This window comes from Phascolarctos cinereus, unplaced genomic scaffold (genome assembly GCF_003287225.1).
Source record: "Phascolarctos cinereus isolate Bilbo 61053 unplaced genomic scaffold, phaCin_HiC Scaffold_5;HRSCAF=322, whole genome shotgun sequence".
Classification (NCBI taxonomy): Eukaryota; Metazoa; Chordata; class Mammalia; order Diprotodontia; family Phascolarctidae; genus Phascolarctos; species Phascolarctos cinereus.
The window spans coordinates 318,834,213-318,854,953 of record NW_027555958.1 but is presented as its reverse complement, the minus strand read 5'-3'; the positions used below and the strand labels follow the sequence as shown (position 1 = coordinate 318,854,953).

General features: G+C 35.5%; 1 protein-coding gene across 1 annotated transcript in view; it reads left to right on the top strand.

Annotated features, from left to right (window-relative positions):
• Window positions 1–13,329, top strand: part of PPM1D (protein phosphatase, Mg2+/Mn2+ dependent 1D) — a 44,853-nt gene extending 31,524 nt beyond the window's left edge. The window contains 3 exon segments of the mRNA XM_020991813.2: window positions 1,283–1,473; window positions 4,943–5,185; window positions 12,193–13,329. Coding sequence (XP_020847472.1) covers window positions 1,283–1,473; window positions 4,943–5,185; window positions 12,193–12,756 — 998 coding nt within the window. The 3' untranslated portion in view covers window positions 12,757–13,329.
• Window positions 13,330–20,741: the final 7,412 nt, after the last annotated feature.

The window sequence follows — 20,741 nt, the reverse complement described above, 5'->3', positions numbered from 1 at the left end:
GTAGATTTGCTTCACTCTTTACGGTTTTAAGATTATTCTCCTTGATGGAAAAATTGGAAACAAAATAGAGATTAGTTACGGCTTTCATGTTTTTGGAGACTGTTAACATTACACTATCTTCCTCCAAGTTCCTAGCTGTTCTTTGTCCTTGGGTGAAGCAAGGCTTTTTTGTTGACTTTGGTAATTTTTATAAGCTTCAGCTTATTCTTAGATTCAGACTTAAAGAATCATGATATTGTTTTCCTGGTTTTATATTTCTCCCTTTTTGTTGTATGCTTCTTTTTGAAGTCTGATTTCAGCATTAAACTCTTAGTTTTATCACACTGATTTAGGTATTTCCTCTTTTAAAATAGGATTATTTGTATATTATGTAAATATACTATATAGCCAGAATATGAATTATTTAGGCTCTCATGCCTCTAGAGCTACATTTCCCCTTAAAGTCTTTGTAATGCAAAATTACTTCTTTCCTCTGAACTTTTTGAAATCTGCTTTCCTAAAATCCATGGCACATGCATTTACAGTATTCCCTTTCTTTGCTATTCTAGACTTAGACATATCACTTTCTCTTAAACTTTTTGTCACTTCCATATCACTAACCATTCTTCATTGTTGCTGAGAAGTCTAGAGGAGCAGTTACCTTGTGTTGCTTCCTTTTGGTTTATGAAATGAAATTGTTAAGCAGGATGGGAATTTTAAATGTTATTTGCTTCAAAAAAAATGGAATGAACCTCATGCAGATATCCAGATAATTGTAATCTCTGCCCCCTGTCTACTTCCATCTCCCTACCCCTATCACTACCATATCTTATTTCTGTGCTAGTTTGTGATGTGTATTAGGTAGGCTATTAGCAATGTTTTCCTTCTATAATTTGCTCTTCTGCATTCATCAGTTGGTTTGTTTTTCTTTTCACCTACGTGAAGCATCCTTTTGTACTTAGGTTTGTAGATTTTCATAGACATAAATACAGAACCATTTACCTTTCCATTTCTCTTAGGTTTCTTTTGAGTAAGAGATCCTTCTGTTGCTATATTCTAGTAATTAGTTTTATGCCCACCAATTCTCAGTGATACTAACAAAAACATATTCTTTTCTTGTATTGAAAATATAAAGTTAACTTTACTTAGTTCTTTATGCCATGATATCTTGATGTATAAGATTTTGTTTCTGATGTACTACTTTGCTTGCAGTTGAGAATTAATTGTTTTAGCATCAAACCAGAAATTACTAATGAAAATGACTAACTTCTGTAACAATACTTCTTGCTTTCCTCCCAATCAGGTGACTTGTGGAGTTATGATTTTTACACTGGAGAGTTTGTGGTGTCCCCAGAACCAGACACAAGTGTACACACTCTTGATCCCAGGAAACACAAGTATATAATCTTGGGCAGTGATGGACTGTGGAACATGATCCCTCCTCAGGATGCCATCGCGATGTGCCAGGACCAGGAGGAGAAAAAGTACTTGATGGTGAGGAGAAAGACCTTGATAATTTGATGTTACTGTCCTCATTTTGGTCTTTAGTACTTTTGTTGAGCATGGGGATAACAGTGAGAAGTGTGCCTTGGAAATTATGTGGAGGGCAAATTGAAGATGGAGAGGGAATAGAAGCATGGAGACTGTGGAAGGAGGTGATTGCAGTAGGCTAGGGGCGAGGTCATAAAACATTGGTGGCCATTTTGGTGGAGGTGGGGAGTACATGGGAGAGAATGTGGATCTAGAACTTTGATATATAGAATGAAATGTTTCCCCCCCTCTTCCTTCCATTTTAACAGCCACTGGTTTTTGAAGGTAACTTTGAAAAAGTCGTAGGGCTCTTAGAGAGGTAGGAATTACATGTTTTTTGGAAGGAGAGATTCTTAGTTTTATGACTCAGTGCATTCTTTGTAAAAAAACTCTAAAAAAAATAATAAAAGATTGTTAAATCACTCATTCTTTCCAGATCTCAATTCTCTTATCTTTAAAGTGGGGATAATAATACCCCAAGGTCTTAGGAAACCCAAATGAGGTAGTTTATGTAAAGTGCTTTGCAAACTTTTAGGCTCTATATAAATTCCAGTTACCTGTTTTGGTGGGGTTTTTTTTATGGTATTCAGTCATTTTAATTAAATGTTAATTTAATTTAAGCAATTAATTGGAATTCTGGGTAAATGAGGTATTCTGACTAATTTTAATTGCTTGGTTAACTAGAGGTAAAAAACTTTAAAAAATTCTCAAAACTCTCTTTTATGTCTTGGTAAATATTTAGAACATAAATGGTGATATCCCCCTCCCCCCCATCAGTAGTCTATTTACTTTATGTTGCCTAATTAACACTAATATTTCTGTTTTTACTCCTTCTGTGTTCATTCAGAGGTTTCTCTGAAAGCATAAACATATGTGAGCAATCAGAATGTATTATTGCTGTCTTAGAATTCTGTGAAATTTGTTGATGCTAATTAGTTGTTGTTTCAGTGCCTCTCTATTTTCAGTGTTAGAAGTATTAAGTGGGAGGACTTGCCAGTCTTGTGGTGGCTTTTATTTGGTCTCATACTGAGGAACCTCAAAAAAGTTGAGGAAGCAGAAGTAACTAGATGAAAGTGAAAAGTACTGGGCCAGTTCTTTTAATTTAGACAAATATTTTCATGGAAGTAATACTATAATCATCACTTTAGCGTATCGTGTACTCTCTATGGTAATGGAATGTTGAATGCTTTTGTCATAGGGCAATTGGGAGAAAAATAAAGGCAGCATTCTGTGTTTCTCGTAATAGGAATTGTTACAGGATATTGAGAATAGGATCTTCAAGACAGCAGTATATAGAATAAAACTTGGATTAATGAGAATCCATCTAATTGTCTTCATCTGCCTGGGATCTTCTTGTAAACTAAATTTTTTTGACAAAAGTAAATGATAAGAAATAGATTACAGATTTGCTCTTCATACTTAATTCTAAGACAGAGCCTAGGCTGGTCAGTAAAGGCTGTCAACAGCTTTCTACAGAGATCTTATCTCTTATTAAGTCTTCTGAAAAAAAGAGTATTTGCTTTTTAAAAAAGCCATTGAAAAGGTCTATTACATGTTGTAATAATTGTTATTAAGTATTTGGTATGGCAAATTAGCTTTTGGTTAAACTTAGCATAAAGTTCTTCTGTATTGTATGTTCACATCATGCATGGTACATTGTTCTTCCTCAGAATAATCATTGTGTAGCATGCATTATATCTGATTTTTATGACCTGAAGAATAACTTTACTCTTTTTTATAAAATCTGTAGATTTGCTTTTATGATAGTTGATCATGACTTATAACTGATTTGACTTTGTATTCTTATTAGAGAACAAAGAAACTCCCCCTTCCAAGTTACAGCATTATTATAGAACGATACAGGTATATAGTATAGTTTTCAGGCATGTATTCTGGTGAGAAAAGGGAATTGTGCTTGAATTTAAGATGGTAAAAATGTAAAGATTAATTGGAATGAATATTTACTCAGTTCATGCTTGTTTTCTTGTCATTTGAATCATTGCTTTATGTTTGAATCAGTATTGTCATGTTACAGTCTTGATTTGGGATGAGCTGTGTACTAAGTTAATATTTATTTTCTTCCTATTTGACTCTGCTATATATGTTCTAATCACAGCCAGAAAATTCTAGGTAATGTGGTCCAGTTAATAAAGATTTTATCGTATAGCACATAGAAGCATAAAATCTCAGAAGTTGGAAGAGAATTCTGAATTCATTTAGTCCTAATCTGTAATTAGTAATTCAAATGGAATCTTTTTCATGAAGGAAAAAAAAAGGAAGCTTACTTAAAGGATAATTGAGCTCTGAAAATTAATGTTACATCTTTATATCATTATAAATTTATTTAGTCCCAGTCCCTATCCTCCTATATTGAAAAATATGTCATCCATGAAGAGAACTGTTTTGTCAGTCATTAGCATAGCATCTCCCAATTCCAAGAGGAACCATTAGTGAATGTATTGTTAAGACACAATATTTTGAATTGCTTCCATGGAGCTTTTTATGTTTGAATGCTAATGAAATGTACTTGTGTAATACCTTGCCAGCCACTTTGGAAGTTCATTATATTATGAAAACCTACCTAAAAATAGGTCCTCATCATTTGAGGTAATCTGAGAATTAAAAAAAAAAATCTGGGTATTTCAATCATGTATAATGTTGATCCGTTCTACAAAATCTAATTCTCCAAACCTCCTTTTAGAATGTGCTTTTCTTTATTTGTAATCTGAGTCTCTCTAATTAAAACGGTAGAGGTAAAATTTCTTGCCAAGCAAATAGATAAAAATAGATGAAAAATAATCATGTTGTGACCTTGTTTTCTTTGAAAAGAAAAAAAAGAGTAAGCTAAAACAGATTTTTAAAAATTTTGGTGTATTTGGGTAATTTTTGGTTTTTGGCATGATGAACACTAAAATCTGAGTTCTAAACAGGTAAAATAGTGACTAAACCTAACTTTAAAAAAGAATCATATTAGGTGAAGTATTTTCTTGCTTATCTTAGCAAATATGATCATTGAGATTTACAAAGCAGATAAGAAAGGATTTCCTAAAAGATTATTTGAAGTATGTTTGCATGCTTCCACTGTGCATTTAGAGAGTGATTGGTTTTTGAAATACAGTTTATATTTTTTTCAGGAACATGTTTATTGCATTTTGCAGGATTTATTTTATGTGATGTTTTTTGAAACTGTTATAATTTATAACATAGAAACTTTCTTATTGTGAGGACTCAGTTTTTTATGCTAAATTCCCCTCAGAAGCAAGTCTTGAGGGCAGGTAGGTGGCACAGTGGAGCACTGACCCTAAAGTCAGGAAGATCTGAGTTCAAATTTGGCCTCAGACAGTTAATAGCTGTGTGACTCTGGACAAGTCACTTCACCTTCCCTCCTCTCCCCCAAATCTTGCCTTTTAACATTGATTTTTTTTTAATATAGGGGGAACATGGACAATCTTGTGCCAAAATGCTTGTTAATAAAGCACTAGGTCGCTGGCGACAGCGCATGCTCCGTGCAGATAATACTAGTGCCATAGTCATCTGCATCTCACCTGGAGTGGACAGTCAAGGCAACTTCACACGTGAAGATGAGCTTTATCTAAATCTGGCAGACAGTCCCTCATACAATAGTCAGGAAACTCTAACGATGTCTCCTTCCACCTGTTCTACACCACCAGTTAAGGTAAACTTTTCCTATTTTTTTTTTTATTATTATAAGAACATTATATTAAGTTTAAGTTCCAATTTCTACAGAATTTCTGTCACTTGGCATTTTTTCCATTATTTTTAGTTTTTAGGAAATTAAAGATTTTGGTGGATGTTTTGATGGTGTGAGAAACAGCATGGCATATGGCGGCTGGTGAGGTAGCCTTGAAACCAGGAAGACCTAGGTTTAAATTCCACCTTTTTAACGCATACTAAACTCTGACCTTGGGCAAATCTCTCAATGCTTAAGGCCAGAGGTGTCAAACAGGAGGCCCTCTGCTGATCTAGATTGAAATGTAATTGAGAAAATGTCTAGCAAAATAAATAAAAGTACTGTCCAAGCTACATAATGTTAATCTGTAGTTTTCTAAGTCAATATGTGTCCTAAAGGGACTGGTTTCTATTTGAATTTGATACCACCACTATAGGAGCATCTCTAAGACTGTTATTTTCAGAGAAGGTGCTGACCTGTATTGAGATACAAGTTTGCTCACCTGAGAGTTCCCTTTAACTAATGGCACCATAAGTCCAGTCTTTACTCATATCTCTTTGATGGTTTATCAACCCCAGTTGAGTTTAATTTACTCCTTTAAATATTTGAGTGCCATGTGGGTACTGGGCATTTCAGATTGACTGGCGGTAGTCTGCACTAAGTTTAGTTTTGTAGTCTTGTTAATGTCTCATTATGAGTTATTTATTATATGATTGCTGCCTTCAGCAAAAGATATTATAGGATTATTCTTTACCATCTGTATACCATGCCAAAGTAATGAAAGCAATTGAATAGTTTTTCCTCATGCAGGTCTTAACAGCACCATCACCTAAGGTGCTAAGATGTGACTTATGAAAGAGTCAGAAAACCAGGGTTTATACTGATATTCAACATAGGTATGGGAGGTTCACTATATAACACAGTGCTTGACAGTGTCAAATTGTGGACATTTTTTGGGACTGGATTAATACTGCTATATCCTGCTCCTTCACACCCTCGGTAATTTCATCTTCCTTAAGAGGTATTTTTTTGGGGCAGCTGGGTGGCGCAGTGGATAGAGCACCAGACTGGAGTCAGGAGGACCTGAGTTCAAATCCGGCCTCAGACACATAACACTTACTAGCTGTGTTATGCTGGGCAAGTCATTTAACTCCCATTGCCTAGCCAACAAATAAATAAATTTACTTTAAAAAAGGTATTTTTAAATTTTTCATTCATTCATTCATTCATTCATTCATTCATGGTGAGGCAGTTGGGGTTAAGTGACTTGCCCAGGGTCACACAGCTAGTAAGTGTCAAGTGTTTGGTCTGAGGTCAGATTTGAACTCAGGTCCTCCTGAATCCAGGGCCGGTACTCTATCCACTGACTTACCTAGCTGCCCCTGGTATTTTTTAATTTTCGGATATAAATTGGTAAGCTACTTATCACTGTTCACATTTTTTAAGTGCCTTTGTTGTCACAGTTTTCTGCAGCTTGCCTGTCAAACCCTTTTTTGAGGGTTCTTTATCTGATCAATTATAAATACATGATCGTTTTCAGTAATTTCCAGTTTTGGAGTATTTAGATGCATCTAGTGCTTTGCTACCTAATATTTTTTTTTAAATGAAAAGTAAATTCAGGAGGTATGGTAGGAAAGATATCATGACAAGAATATTTAATCTTAACACAGATAGCAAATGTGTCCTATTGTCTGTATTCTAATGAAGTATAACAAAATTATAAAAGAGGCCATCTGATAGTATTTTCCCTAAAAGTTAATTTGAGATGCACCAGGACTTTAGATAATTTTTGATCCCTGGTTTATAAATGTCACAACCCTTTTACAGGTGTGCAAAAAGATCAGCTGGCTGTGCTAAAATACAAAGAAGTAATCAGAACAATGTAGGCATTGACAGATTTCTGATAAACATATAAAGGACAAAGTTTTGCTCATGTGAAAATTTGTTTTCCTTTCTTTTACTTGTCTGTGAAACTTGAAGTCAAATCTTCAAAGTCTGACTCTGAGAAATGCCTCTTGGGCAGCTAGGTGGCGCAGTGGATAGAGCACCAGCCCTGGATTCAGGAGGACCTGAGTTCAAATGCAGCCTGACACATAACACTTACTAGCTGTGTGACCCTGGGCAAGTTATTTAACCCCATTGCCTACCGTGCCCCCCCCACAAAAAAAAAGAGAAATGCCTCTTGTAGATTCTGTTGTTTTGTATTTGTGACAAGCTCCAATAACTTTTCATTTGTTTGGCTAACAGCCCCCATTAAAAGTGTGGTGATATTTCGGTTTATTATGAATAACTCTTAAGACTTTTAAAATATTTGGACAGGGCTGACATGTGACTTAAAGCATTATACTACACTTTAACATCACAAAGCAGGCTTTACTGACAATTCTCATTAGAGTACAACCATTCAAATGTAAGACTTGTCTGTATTACAGCTTAAAAAATAGAAATATTGGATGTCAGTAAAGCTTACTTTGTGATGTTAAAGTGTTACATAGATGTAAGTTGCTGTGAAGATGGGGAACTTCCCCTTCTCACTCTCCTCTTTCAATCTTAGTTGGTTCCTTTTATTTGGGCAAAATTTTAGTAGTTATGATTTAGGAATAAGGTGAATTTATTGTGTGATATGGTTTATAGAGGCAGGATAGGGACAAAAAGATATGTCTTGATTTCTACAACATCGAGACCTTTTAAAAATTGATATATTGCTCCCATAGAACCACCTCTGTAACAAAAGTGAAAGTTAATCCTCCCTTGTAATGAAGGAAGATTAACCTTTCTTTGTAACAAAGGAAAATAGCTGAGCAAAACCTACTGACAGGGCAACCTCATTTAACAGCATATACACCATCCTGTACCCACTGTTCCCAAATACTCTGCCTAGTGTGGGGAAGAGTGTTTCATTATCTCTCCTCTGGGACAAAGATTGGTTATTGAAGCATGACTTTTTGATGAAGTTCTGTTTTAGCCCAGATAATTTATAGAATTCACACTCAAATTATGTAATACTTCTGTTGATAGGATGTTATTGAAAAAGATTCTTTGAGGTTTAAAAATATGCAGTTTATGCACCTTATGCCTTATATGTTTTATGAGTCTAGGAAAAGGGGGCAGATAATTCAATAACAATGTGGGGTGGATCTATAAAAGCAGTTGACTGTGCTAACAGTTGCAATGTATTCCCACAGAACGCCAATAAAAAGAAAAGGAAAAGGAAAAATGCAAAGAGGAAATGGGGGAAGAGAAGCCTTCGCACCCATAGTATCAGAATAATAGTCTGTGGATTTAAAAAGAAATGGCACAACAGAAATTAAAATAAATGGTGTTAACTCTGAACTTGTCCCATTGTCTGTGTCTTTTGTAAAGGATTACATCAATTTTTAATCCATACTAGTCTAATATTGTTCCTTTGAGGCTTACTGTCCCTTTTCTTGGATTTCATCATGGGTAGTGTGTCTAGCTGCTGTCTAGAATCTACTTGGCTATTTATTTTGTTGTAATCCACTATTACCACAATATTTTTATTATTTCTCTGCTAAATTCTTTAAAAATTGGACAGATTTTTACCTGAGCTGTTATTCCCAGTTAGAATTTACTTTTACAGGGTAAAGATGAACTTAGAGTACCTGATTCAGAATAGGAAAAAGGACAAACTCCATATATAGTTTCTGTTATTGTAAAGAAAAGCAGGTCTTGATTGCTATGTCATCCTTATCTAAAACATAGCTGCCTTGAGGTGTGAGAAGTATTTGTAATCATCTGCTCATTATCAAAAGCAAATTGAAGATATTATGCTTTTGAAGTGAGGCATAGAGGCATAAAACAAGTTATTGTGTTAAAGCTGTACTTTCTGGATAGGACACCAAGATTAGGACTTTGTACTTTTGTGCTCAGTCCCTTTACTTGACTACATAGGATCTGAGCCAATGGCTTTATTCTCTAAAGCACTTTGATGTCTATAATGTGAAACTGAATTTATTTTAGAAACAAAACTCTGTACTGTTAAGTTTTCTAGCCTTTTCACTCTAGCCTCAAAAAAGGTAAGGTTTTAAATGTAAGTTTTAGAGATAAAAGCATAGTTTTTTTAGATCTAGTACTATCAGAACCTGATTCCTAACTGTGTACTATACACCAGTATAGTTTTGCATCAGGGATTAATATTTATTTGTGACTGGAGCTGGTGGCATCTCGAATAGAGATCATTCCCCTCTGATTCCAGGCAATCTCTTGGGCATGTTGTTAAAAGGACAAAAGATATGATCACATTTTTCCCCACCTGTACATTTAGAATAATTGATATTATAAGTAATGACTGTCATAGAAAAGGGAGTAAAATAGCCTATTAACTGATTGTAGAGCTCCATAAAGTATCTAACCTGGACTTGAAGAATAAGTGAACCGTTGTTAGAATTTAAAACAAGGTGATGGGTGCATAGCAGTGCTGTCAAACTCAAATCAAAACAGATCCCTGTGGGCCAAATATTTGATTTAGAAGCCACAAACTGACATCTCTTTTGTACTGTATTTTTATTTATTTTCTTAAACATTTCCCAATTTTATTTTAATCTAGTTCAGGCCCCACAGGGATTTTGCGGGTCACTTGCATTTGACACCACTAGTAACAGTTCTCAGCACAAAGCCCTATCCACCACTGGATTCTGTCCCTGGGAAAGCTGCCAAGTAACTAATTTTATGAAATAATGCTTTGTATATTTATATTCATGTTTTTGTACTTGTATATTTATTTAGAAGAGATCTTTAGATGGCTTTGTTCTTCACTGATTTTAACAGGGTAAGTGCAATTTTTAGTATTTCTGGAGGTTAGAAGACCTCTGATTTAGGACTAGGAGAGAGAGAGTATAGGTTATTTCTAGGTTAGGCTTTGTTGGGTCCACTCTGCTGTAGACCTGTACCACAAAGGTCCTTCAGATTAGAAATGATCATGGGCAGAACTGACTTCACTTTCAGAGGTGTTTAACTTGCTTTTTTTGGATATTCCTCATGACACATTAGCTTAACTATAAGAGACTTTTTATATGCTGAGTGTAACTTTCTGATACCCCATCATTTCTATACCTACTTTATATAATTTAGAGGGGGAAAAAGGTAGATAGTTACTGGAACTTATTTAATGAACTTCAGTTGCTTAAAGTTCACTAAATAGGCAAAAAACAAAAATTAAAAATCTCCCCCCTTAATCACTTACCAATAATTTTTTTCCCTCAAGGTCTTAACTAGATAATCTCTTAAGTTCTCTTTCATTTTTAAAATCTTCCCACTCTTCCTATAAATAGCAACTTAAAATTGCCAGCCTTCTTGAACTCTGTAATCTTCTACTGTAACAGAGATTTTGAAACCTGTAATATTGGCAAACAAATCTATTTTGACTATCAGAAAATTATTCAGTTGTTGACTTTAACTCCTAAAATTTTTCATGATCCTTAGTAAGGGTCTTTTGAGGAGACTTTAAAAAATAGATTTTTATTGCTGTTTTTGTTTCTTACATCATCATAGTTATCCTGAGTATCTCTTCCCCTCTCCCTCCCTGAGAGCCATCCCATATGACAAATAGTATCTTTTAGAGAGGAAAATAAATCAGCACAGATGATCGATAACATTGAAAAAGTCCAAAAATGTACAATGTGGAATACCTGTGTAGCTTCCACCTCCATGAAAAGAAGGATTGGGACAGCTAGGTGGCGCAGTGGATAGAGCACCAGTCCTGAAGTCAGGAAGACCTGAGTTCAAATCCAGCCTCAGACAAAACTCTTGACACTTACTAGCTGTGTGACCCTGGGCAAGTCACTTAACCCTAATTGTCTTTTAAAAAAAAAAAGATTGGGTTGAGTGTTTTTTCATTTTATCTCATTTAGATATTTAGTCTTCACTGTTCATAATTTTGTTACCTTTACTTTTGATTTTTTGGTGTGTAGTTCTTTCCATTTGCCTTGTTGTAGTTATTTTGTGTATGTTGGTTTTTCCTGGCTTTGCTTACTTTACTCTGCATCATTTCATAAAGATAATTTCCATGATCTTCTGTATTCATTACACACATAATTTCTTATCACACAGTAGTAATCCATTATGTTCATGTACCATAATTTGTTTAGCCGTTCCCCAGTTGATAAGCATCTAACTTGGTTTCCAATTTTTTGATATCACAAAAAGTGCTGCTATAAATATTTTGATGTATATTGGGATATTCTTCTTATCGATGGTTCCTTGGGGTATAAGCCCAGTAATGGAGTCTCTGATTCAAAGGATATGAACATTTTAGTTACTTTATTTACATAACTCCAAACTGGTTTCCAGTGTGGTGTGGTTGTACCATTTCACTGCTTCACTAACAATGTGTCAGTGGTACATATCATTCCATAACCCTTGAGATTTTAAAATTAGAATTGATTCATTGTAGAAGCTTATCAGCCTCTGTTTTTGGTGTAAGTAAAAGTAAAAAGTTAAGCAATTTAGTGCTCTTTATTTTCTTGATTTTCAGAAACAGTGACTGAGACTTGGGCTAACAGAATAGTTTGCTTGCATGTAGGATTTCTATCTAGTCTATTTGAAGCCTTCTTTAAAAGTCTTTCTTTGGTTTACTATAGGATAACAAAATAGCTCTGACCATCTGACATGTGCTTTAGATAGATTGTTAATTGTGCTTTCCCTTCCATGAAATATTATTACACTATTCTTCATCAGTGAAACTGTATACACTCCCAGACTTGGAGGACAACTATACTACAATAATTCTATCTTAAACTTCTCTGAAGAAATGTGTACATTGAGGAATTCCAGAGAGTCTAGGAGGACTCCATAGAGACAGCCATAGCATCTGTTTAACAAGTTAAACTTGGTTTGTTGTGAAAGTGTTCTAAATAGTTTTATGTATCTTTATTTGCCTTATTGTAGTACCTACAGGACTGTACTGCAGCAAACCAGGAATTGATTAAACTATAGCATAAATCATTTCTGATGTGGTTCTCCTTCTTTTTCAGTTTTTGGAAGAGGATGCATGGCCACGACTGAGCTCTAAGGACCATATCCCTGCCCTTGTTCGCAGTAATGCCTTCTCAGAGAAATATTTAGAGTTATCAAGTGAGAGAGCTCGGGGTAGTGTCCAGTCTGTAGCAGTATCTTCAAAAGACCCAGAGGCATTAGAGGAAAACTACTCAAAAGGCCTGACTTTGAGGATACATGACTCTTTGAGTAACAGCAACAGCCTGACAGTTGGCCTTTCCTCTTCTAATTCAGCAAACCCCAGTGTGGACCAAAAAAACTTAAAGAAATCAACTCCTGGCCAACTGAAAGCCCAAGAAGTTGAGAGGACCCCTCCAGCTAACTTTAAAAGGACACTGGAAGAATCCAACTCTGGACCAGCTATGAAGAAGCCCAGACGAAGTGGCCTAAACCGGAACAGTGGTTCTTCATCAGAGGGTCTTTCCTCAACCCCTCAACGTAAAAACTCGGTGAAGCTTGCTATGCGCCGCAGTCTTAGGGGCCAGAAGAAACTTGGAAATCCTTTGTTACACCAGCACCGGAAAACTGTTTGTGTTTGTTGAAGGGTATGCTGCCCATCTTAAAACAAGAGAAAGTTTTTTTTTAACATTGGTACAGAAGTCAAACATTTACAAAGCAAAGTAGAAAGCCTTTTGTTTCTTGGTATTCAAATAGCTTTATATCTTGGCCTTGTACTCACTTGTATTATAATTGTGAATTTTGTAGATGTTAGGGTATAAGTTGCTGTAAAATGTGTGTAAATTTGTATCCTTCATACAAATTAGTCCTTGAATAAAGTACTTGTGACAACAGGGCTAAATGTCTTCAAAAAATGAAAATAAAAATAATTAGATTTTAGAAATCTGTTTAATCTTTTTAAAAGCTTATTAATGAACTGAATTTGTATAAATTACTTGTGATGAGAATTTCACATCTTTTTAACTAAATTATTCAGCAGACTGGAAAAGTGATGTATTTTCATAGTGACTTAAGTTCCACGCAAACAGTATCTCTTAGAGAATTCCTCTTTAAAATTTATTTTTTGATTTTAGATTTCCTAAGTGAAAATTGAAGCAGTTGAGCCATGCAATAGCTTGATGTTAGGTTATTCATCCTAATTAAAATACTATGCAGTATCTCTTCTCGTTGTTTAATTTTTCTCACACAAGTCATCACACAAATGATCAAAAGGTGTGTGTGAGGGAGCAGGGTAAAATTACTTCACCATTACCCCAAATTTTCAATGCCATGGTTATCAAATCTTAAGTAGTTTTTTCATTATACCTTAAAAAGGATATGACACTTTAAAGTCTTTTTCCAAATAACTGATGATGCTGCTAACTTTCAACATACTCATTGGCTATATGGACACTGAATGTTCATCTAATAAATCAGTGTACTGTTCTTGGTGCTGTTGCTTATTTTCTTTTAACAGAATATATTGTTTTTGTACATTTGATTAAAATTTGGGACACTAATTAAAAATGCACATATCTTAAATCCATCTTGTTCCCAAAATACTAATAAAGATACTTTATGAATTTTTAATATTCCTTAATTCCAAAAAAATTACTTAAGATATATCTTCTTTTTGATTAATTTTTAAATTGTGCTTCATTAATTTATTTCTGAAGTAGCATTTGTCACTTAGGAACTATTTTCCACTGGTAGGCCTGGTAGAACATCTTTTCACTCAAGAGTGAAAAATGAGGATTACCATTCCTAAGTGCAATGTTAGAAGAGCTCCCATTTGTCCATCTGCCATACCTATATTTTCACACAGGGAATGGATTGAATCATTTTACTCATGTCCTACACTTCACGACCCCATTTGAGGTTTGGTTGGCAAAGATACTGAAGTGGTTTGCCATTTCCTTCTCCAGCTCTTTTTCTAGATGAGGAAAATGAGGCAGACAAGGTTACATGACTTGCCAAGGGTCACCCAGCTCAGCTAGTAAGAGTCCAAGGCTGGATTTGAATTCAGAAAGAGTATTCCTGATTTCAGGCCCAACACTCTATCCACTGCTACCCCAGCTGCCCCTTTTAATACAGTAGATCTTTTAATATCTTTCAAATCTGTTTCAGCAGGATCATATTTATTCTCAGGTTCACAGGGACTTAGAAGTTGAGCCTGACTTTCTCACTTTTAGGGGTAAGGAAATAGACTTTCAGAGGTGGGGAATAATAAATGTCACTTTCTCAAAAAGCTTTAATAGCCACGATCTATTGATTTAAAAGGTAGCGGGATGCAATTTCATATAATTTGAACCAGAGCCATCTTATTTTTGGAGCTTTTTCAGTCAAAGAACAATAAAGTGCTAAAATTAGATCTCCCTATGTGTTACCATGACTACAGTCACACCCAGCCTCTTAAGGGAGAAGGGTTTATACAATAGCAGCCAATTTTTCCTCTGAAAGATAACTAAGGCAATTAGTATGTCTTGCAGAATATAGAATGTATTGTTTATGTGTTATTCCCATAGTAGTGTGTTATGGTAACAAAAAAGAGTTAAGGTGTTAGCACATATAATTTTTATCGTTTTTGGAAGATTCACTGCTCCATAGTGATCATTTCATTTTTTTCTATTACATGATCTCAACTAATCTAAGTTAATAGCTTTGGAGCCTCTGACAGAATGGTTCAGTTCCCTCCTAGAATCTGAGCAATTCTCAAGATTGCTTATAAAATTAAGTTTGAACTGTGCTTTAGTTTGGCATTCAATTTCTACTATCTTAAATAGAACTTTATTTTTTAGAGGTAGCAAAGCTTTAGACCAAATTTTTTTTCCATTAATAATTGAACCAGACCAATAATAGACTTGTTTGAAAATGTACCAGAATTAACTTGAATAATGATAAACTTAGTCCTTACAAAGTAGCACAATGGATAGAATTTGAGGCCTGGTGTCAGGAAGACTCCTAATCTGGCCTCAGACACTTATTAACTGTGTGACCCTGGGCAAGTCACTTAACCCTGTTTGCCTCAGTTTCCTCATCTGTAAAATGAGCTGAAGGAAACTGAAAAGTACTCTATCTTTGACAGGAAAATCCCAAAAGGTGTCATGAAGAGTCGGATGTGACAGAAACCATGGAACAACGACAAATCAGTTTCTCTGGATAACTTTCTTTTTACAAGTGTCAAAAGAAAAAAAATACTGATACTAATACTGTATTCCACGTTTAGGCACCAATCTACTAGAAAGTTTAATTTATCTAAGTACAAGCTATTTCTAGCTTGCAGAAAATTGTTTGAACTGGCTCCAACGTCATTTCAGGTAATATTTATGGGAATCTTGAACAAGGACAATATAACCTTAAAAAATGGTGTGGATTAACATTCCTGAATTAAAACTATCATTCCACTTGGACTGCTCCCCATATTCTTTGGAGTTAAACATAGGCAACACCTCCCTTCATAGATTTTAGCCTTTTTGCAGGGAGACTGTTCTTAGATTAAGTTAGTGACCAAATTGCTCCTGAGGTAGACATCAATATGACTTAAGCAAGCCAAGAGTTGTTTTGTTAAAAGATGTGGCACCTTCCTTAATCCATTTCCCTAAAAACCTTTTTGTCCAAGACTTATCACCCATCTTGGGTTTTTTTCCAAAAATTTTTAGGAAAAGGTAATGTTTTTAATAATAGTTTTACTAAAAGGTTTAAATATGCTTTCACACAGGCACATGCATTGATGATTGGTATAGTTGTATAGGTCGTTTGTCTAAGATAGTTATATTTATTTGGAAGTTAAAAAAAATTTGAGTCGAACTAATTTTTAACAGTTGTGCTAAAAATTAGCTTCATTTTTTTTTTCCATTCAATCAAAAAACTTTGTCCCTTTTGGGGTACACAAAGTATAAGCAGATAGCATTATCTCCAGTTTACATATGAAGCTTTGACAGATGGCCCAGGGTCCCACAAATAAGCATCAGAAGAGTCAAAATTTGAATCCAAGTCTTGTCAAATCTAGTGCTACTTACACTACACCATTCATGTCCAGACAGAATGATTATTCTACCCAGGAAACATTGCTGTAGAGGTTTAGGAGTGTTGGAACCTCAAAATCACAACATGAGGGTCCTGCCCACATGAATTCAACCCAACCCTTTCAGCTAAAGACCAGCTTTATTAGAACATCTGGGGTGGGTGAGATTTAAAGAATCTGCCATATTAGCCAGACACTTAAAGAATCTAAGCATTTATATCTCTAATGCAAGCAGGACAGATCTTAAGAATCTGAACACTTTAATGGAGGTCAGATGGACCTTATATACAGAAAGACTGTGAGAGGGATCTAGGAATGGCCAAATAGTCTGATAATGAAAGGGCAGTTGATAGGATTATAGCCTAGGGTGAACTCCAGAGATCTGGCCATGTGGGAAAGTCCAGGACTTTTCCTTTTTGGAGTCTAGATCCTAGACATGGTCTTTTCCTTTTAGGGGTTCAGATCTCATCCCCATCACTGCCACCAATAAATCAATCAACATTTATTAACCTACTATGTGTGCCAGGCACTGTGCTAAGCAATGTAGTAAATTGTGCTTAATTTTACTTTACCTTGGGATTGTTAAATTTGTGGATGGTGGGGGATGTGGAGGGGAGGGGTTCCTAAATGGAAAATAGATCAATATATATTTTAGCAACATACATAGCTGTTCATGGCTGGAACTTTGAAAATACTTCTGAATAGTCCAGGTGGAAAGAAGATAAATTGGAGAAAGAAGTTCAAAGGTGTGTTTTCTCTTGAGATTTTAAAGTATTATCCTGATTAGGATTTGATTATGCCTAACAATTCAATTGTTCTTGCTCAGTTAAATAAAATTTAAATATATTATGCATTGTACTGGAGGTTGTGGATATAAAGGTGAATGCACAGTTCTTACTCTCTGGGAGTTTACATTCTATTGGAATGTACTTTCAGATGAGTTAAATTTTTATCTGTGGATGGTTCCACATTCAATTCTAGAGCATAGATAGGGTTCCTTAGCCTTTTTGTGTGTCATGGACCCCTTTAACAATCTAGTAAAGAACATATTTTAATGTGTAAAATGTAATACATAGGATTACAAAGAAACCAACTATATTGGTTTCTAAATTGTTACTAAAATGTTAAGAAAAAAAGTTCACCAAGAAAAGGCAGAAAATCCACTTACAAACCCTTTCACTGGAATTTAATGAAAACTCATGGAAGAGAAAGCATATACCAATTAGATTGGTTTAAAGACATCTTTGTATTGACTTATGTGAATATATAATTAAATATTCACATTGTTAATTGTCTAAAGATTTTTTTACTGATAGAAATTAGTTTTTTGTTGATAATAACTACTATTTTTTTCTTTAAAGGCAATTGGGGTTAAGTGACTTGCCCAGGTTCACACAGCTAGTAAGTGTCAAGTATTTGGGTCTGAGGTCACATTTGAACTCAGATCCTCCTGACTCCAGGGCCAGTGCTACCCCTGATAATAACTGCTTTTGGGGAAAAGTTTTTAAGTAGGTTTGCCTAAGTTTGTGTAATTTTCATTTCTGAAAAGTTAAGACGTCTTGGGGTTTTGAATGTAGAGTAAAGCTTCAATGTACCCTTTATTTATGGAATATTATAAGCTTTTCAATAAATGACAGTGCAAACATAAAAAAAAAGTTCAAGGATACCTTTGGCTAAGTGGGTGAACTTTTTAAAACAGCTGAGTGACGAAAGAGGAGACAACTCATCTGTAGCATTGGATCTCACATCTTAAACTGAACATGTCCCAAAATGAATCATCTTTTTCCCCAAACACTTCCTCCTAACTCCCCTATAACTGATGAAGGCACTGCTACCCTCCCATTAATCCAGGCTGGAAACCTAGGCATTATTTTCAACTCCTTCTTTGAATCCTGGCTTTTCTACCTTTGTTAACATCTCTGGAACATGCCTCCTTCTGCCACTACCCAGGTGCAGACCTTTATCTGCTCAGGCCTAGACTACCGTAATAGTGACTGCTAGTTGGTTTACCTGACACTTTAATCCACTGCTTCCTCCAAAGAATTAAAACTAAGTATGTTGAGGTTTAGAGTTGGGAGAGTTGGTTCAGGTGTGAAAAAATTCACTTAAACTTCTGTAAATACTGGGAAATTTATTACGAAAGCTTCATGGGCCTGAGGTTAGCAAGGAGCTAAACAAAGGTGCTGACATAGGAGAAACCCTAGGCTTATATAGACGGAAAGCCAGCAGGATGATGATGTAATTTTAGAGTGTCTTATGGGGATTGAAGATTAGGGCTTACAAGATAAGAAAAAATTGTCATGACACAGCATGGGGAAGGTGAATGAGAGGATAAGGGAAACAAAGGGAATTCTTTGGTACAAATTGTGTGGTATTTCAAGATAAGGGGGAAAGGACTTGAGAAGCTCTCAAGTTCCAGTATCTTAAGGTACAGGAAGAGCTATGGAAGGAGCCTCAAACCTCCTCAGGGGCCTGGGAAAGTAACCCTTAGTATTATTTTTAATCCTAGGGCACCCTTTGTACCCACATCAAGTATCCCTGGATGGGCAATGGAAAGACAAATGGTGGGGTGAGCAGGTTGCAATGTTTAACAAAGAACTCTCCCTCTTTTGCCTCCTGGTTGTCCTGTTCCTTCAGGTGTCAGTTGAAGTCCCACCTTCTGCAAGAAGCCTTTTCTGATCGCCTCTTTGGGATATCTTTTTGGATAGGTGTTTGCATGTTGTCTCCTCTAATCTATGAGTTACTTTCAAAAAAGGTCTGTCTTTTGCTTTTCTTTATCTGTCCAACACTTAGCATAGTGTCTGGCACACAAGAGGTGCTTGATAAATGCTGGTGACTGAGGGAGATTCACATATTAAATTATAAGCAGTGCTTTTAAGTTTTGGGACAATTATTCACAGTATGACTAATCATCATCTCCTTTGTTAACATTTATCTTGGACTCCCCAAATCCTCAGTATCCTAATCAGAACAGGAATTTCCTACTCACTCGTCTCCTTTATGAGCAACAGTCAAGTCTGAAATCAGCTCTGGACATTTAGCTACACGACTCTGGGAAGTTATGCAATCTTTATATGCCCCTATTTTCTCATTTGTAAAATTAGGATAATATTTGCCTTATTTACCCCCCCATTTTTGTTGAGAAATGTACTTGGTCAACAAAGTGATATTTAACTGTCTCATTCTTTGCTGGCATTAAGGAGTTCCTTACACTTATGAAATTGCATGTAACCCATTCCACTGATTTGAATTCAAGTTTGGTTTCCAAGGCCCATTATTTTCCCTTTTTATCCTCAGATTTTATTACCAACCAGATTAATTTAGTTTCAGGAAACACTTCTTGTGTGAAAGGTCCCTTCAAAAGCCAAAAAAGATAACTTAAACTTTGTTTAGAAAGAGAAAAGCTATTTTCATTCCTCTTAATTTGGTGGATTCATTAAGAGTATGTTCTGATACTTAGTGTTTTAGCTGGAGAGATAATAGCTAAGAAGGCAACGGAACTGGGTGGACAGATGGTTCGCTACCTGTGGGACACTGGGCAGTTACTTAACTTCTCCAGGCCTCCTTTTATTTTTATATCACGTGAACGGGTTCAACTTACCCTCTAAGATCCTTTCTAGCTCTAAATGTATAAGCGGAAGAATAATTTCTATACAGCCTAAAAATTCACCAGTGCTGAATGAAGGTAAGGAACTGATTACTTAGCTATCAGGGTAAGACTTCATGGACTGGTAATAGGCCCCTGGATTAGATAGGGTTTCCATTGGAGGAGAAGAAAAGGAGGAAGACAACAGAAACATGGAGTTGGTTAATTTAGGAGACTGGCCTTATAAAAGATAAAGGTGTTGGAGAAAATATTAAGAGGCTAGGGACCTTGTGAATAGGCAGAATGGTATAGTGAAAAAGGTTGCTGAATTTGGAGTGAGAGGATCTGGGTTTAAATCCTGGCTCCACTATTTACTACCTGTGTTACTCTGGTCAAATCCCTTCTTTTGACTCAACATGGTATCTGGCATATAGTAGGTCCTCAATGTTTATTGAATGACTGATCTAGGCCTTAATTTCCTTAGAAATAAGGCAGTTGGACTAGATAATTTCTAAGTGTTTTTCTGGACTGAAATTTGTGATCCTATGAATAATTAGATGTTCATTAATAGGATGCAAATGATCTTGTGGATTCATCTACTGATGATCATGCAGAATGAATGAGTAGGGAAGAAGCTCCCTCTCTAGTTATCCTGGGTGAGGCATTAGGACTCTGATATCTAGATGCTGCTACCACCCTGGTCTGGATTACTGCAATAGCCTTTTGCTGTTGATGCTTTTATCAATTGAGAGTTCATGGAGCAGAAGTCTAGAGCTAGAGGGACTTTTCAGACCCCAGTCCAGGGATGTTTAACGTAGAGTCTGTTAACTTGTTTTAAAACAAATTTTGATGGCTATTTCAATATAATTGGTTTCCTTTACAATTTGACATATTATATTTTTATGCTTTTAAAAACATTCTGACTCAGGATCCCAAGTTTTCACCAGACTGCCAAAGCAATCCATGACACAAAAAAGGTT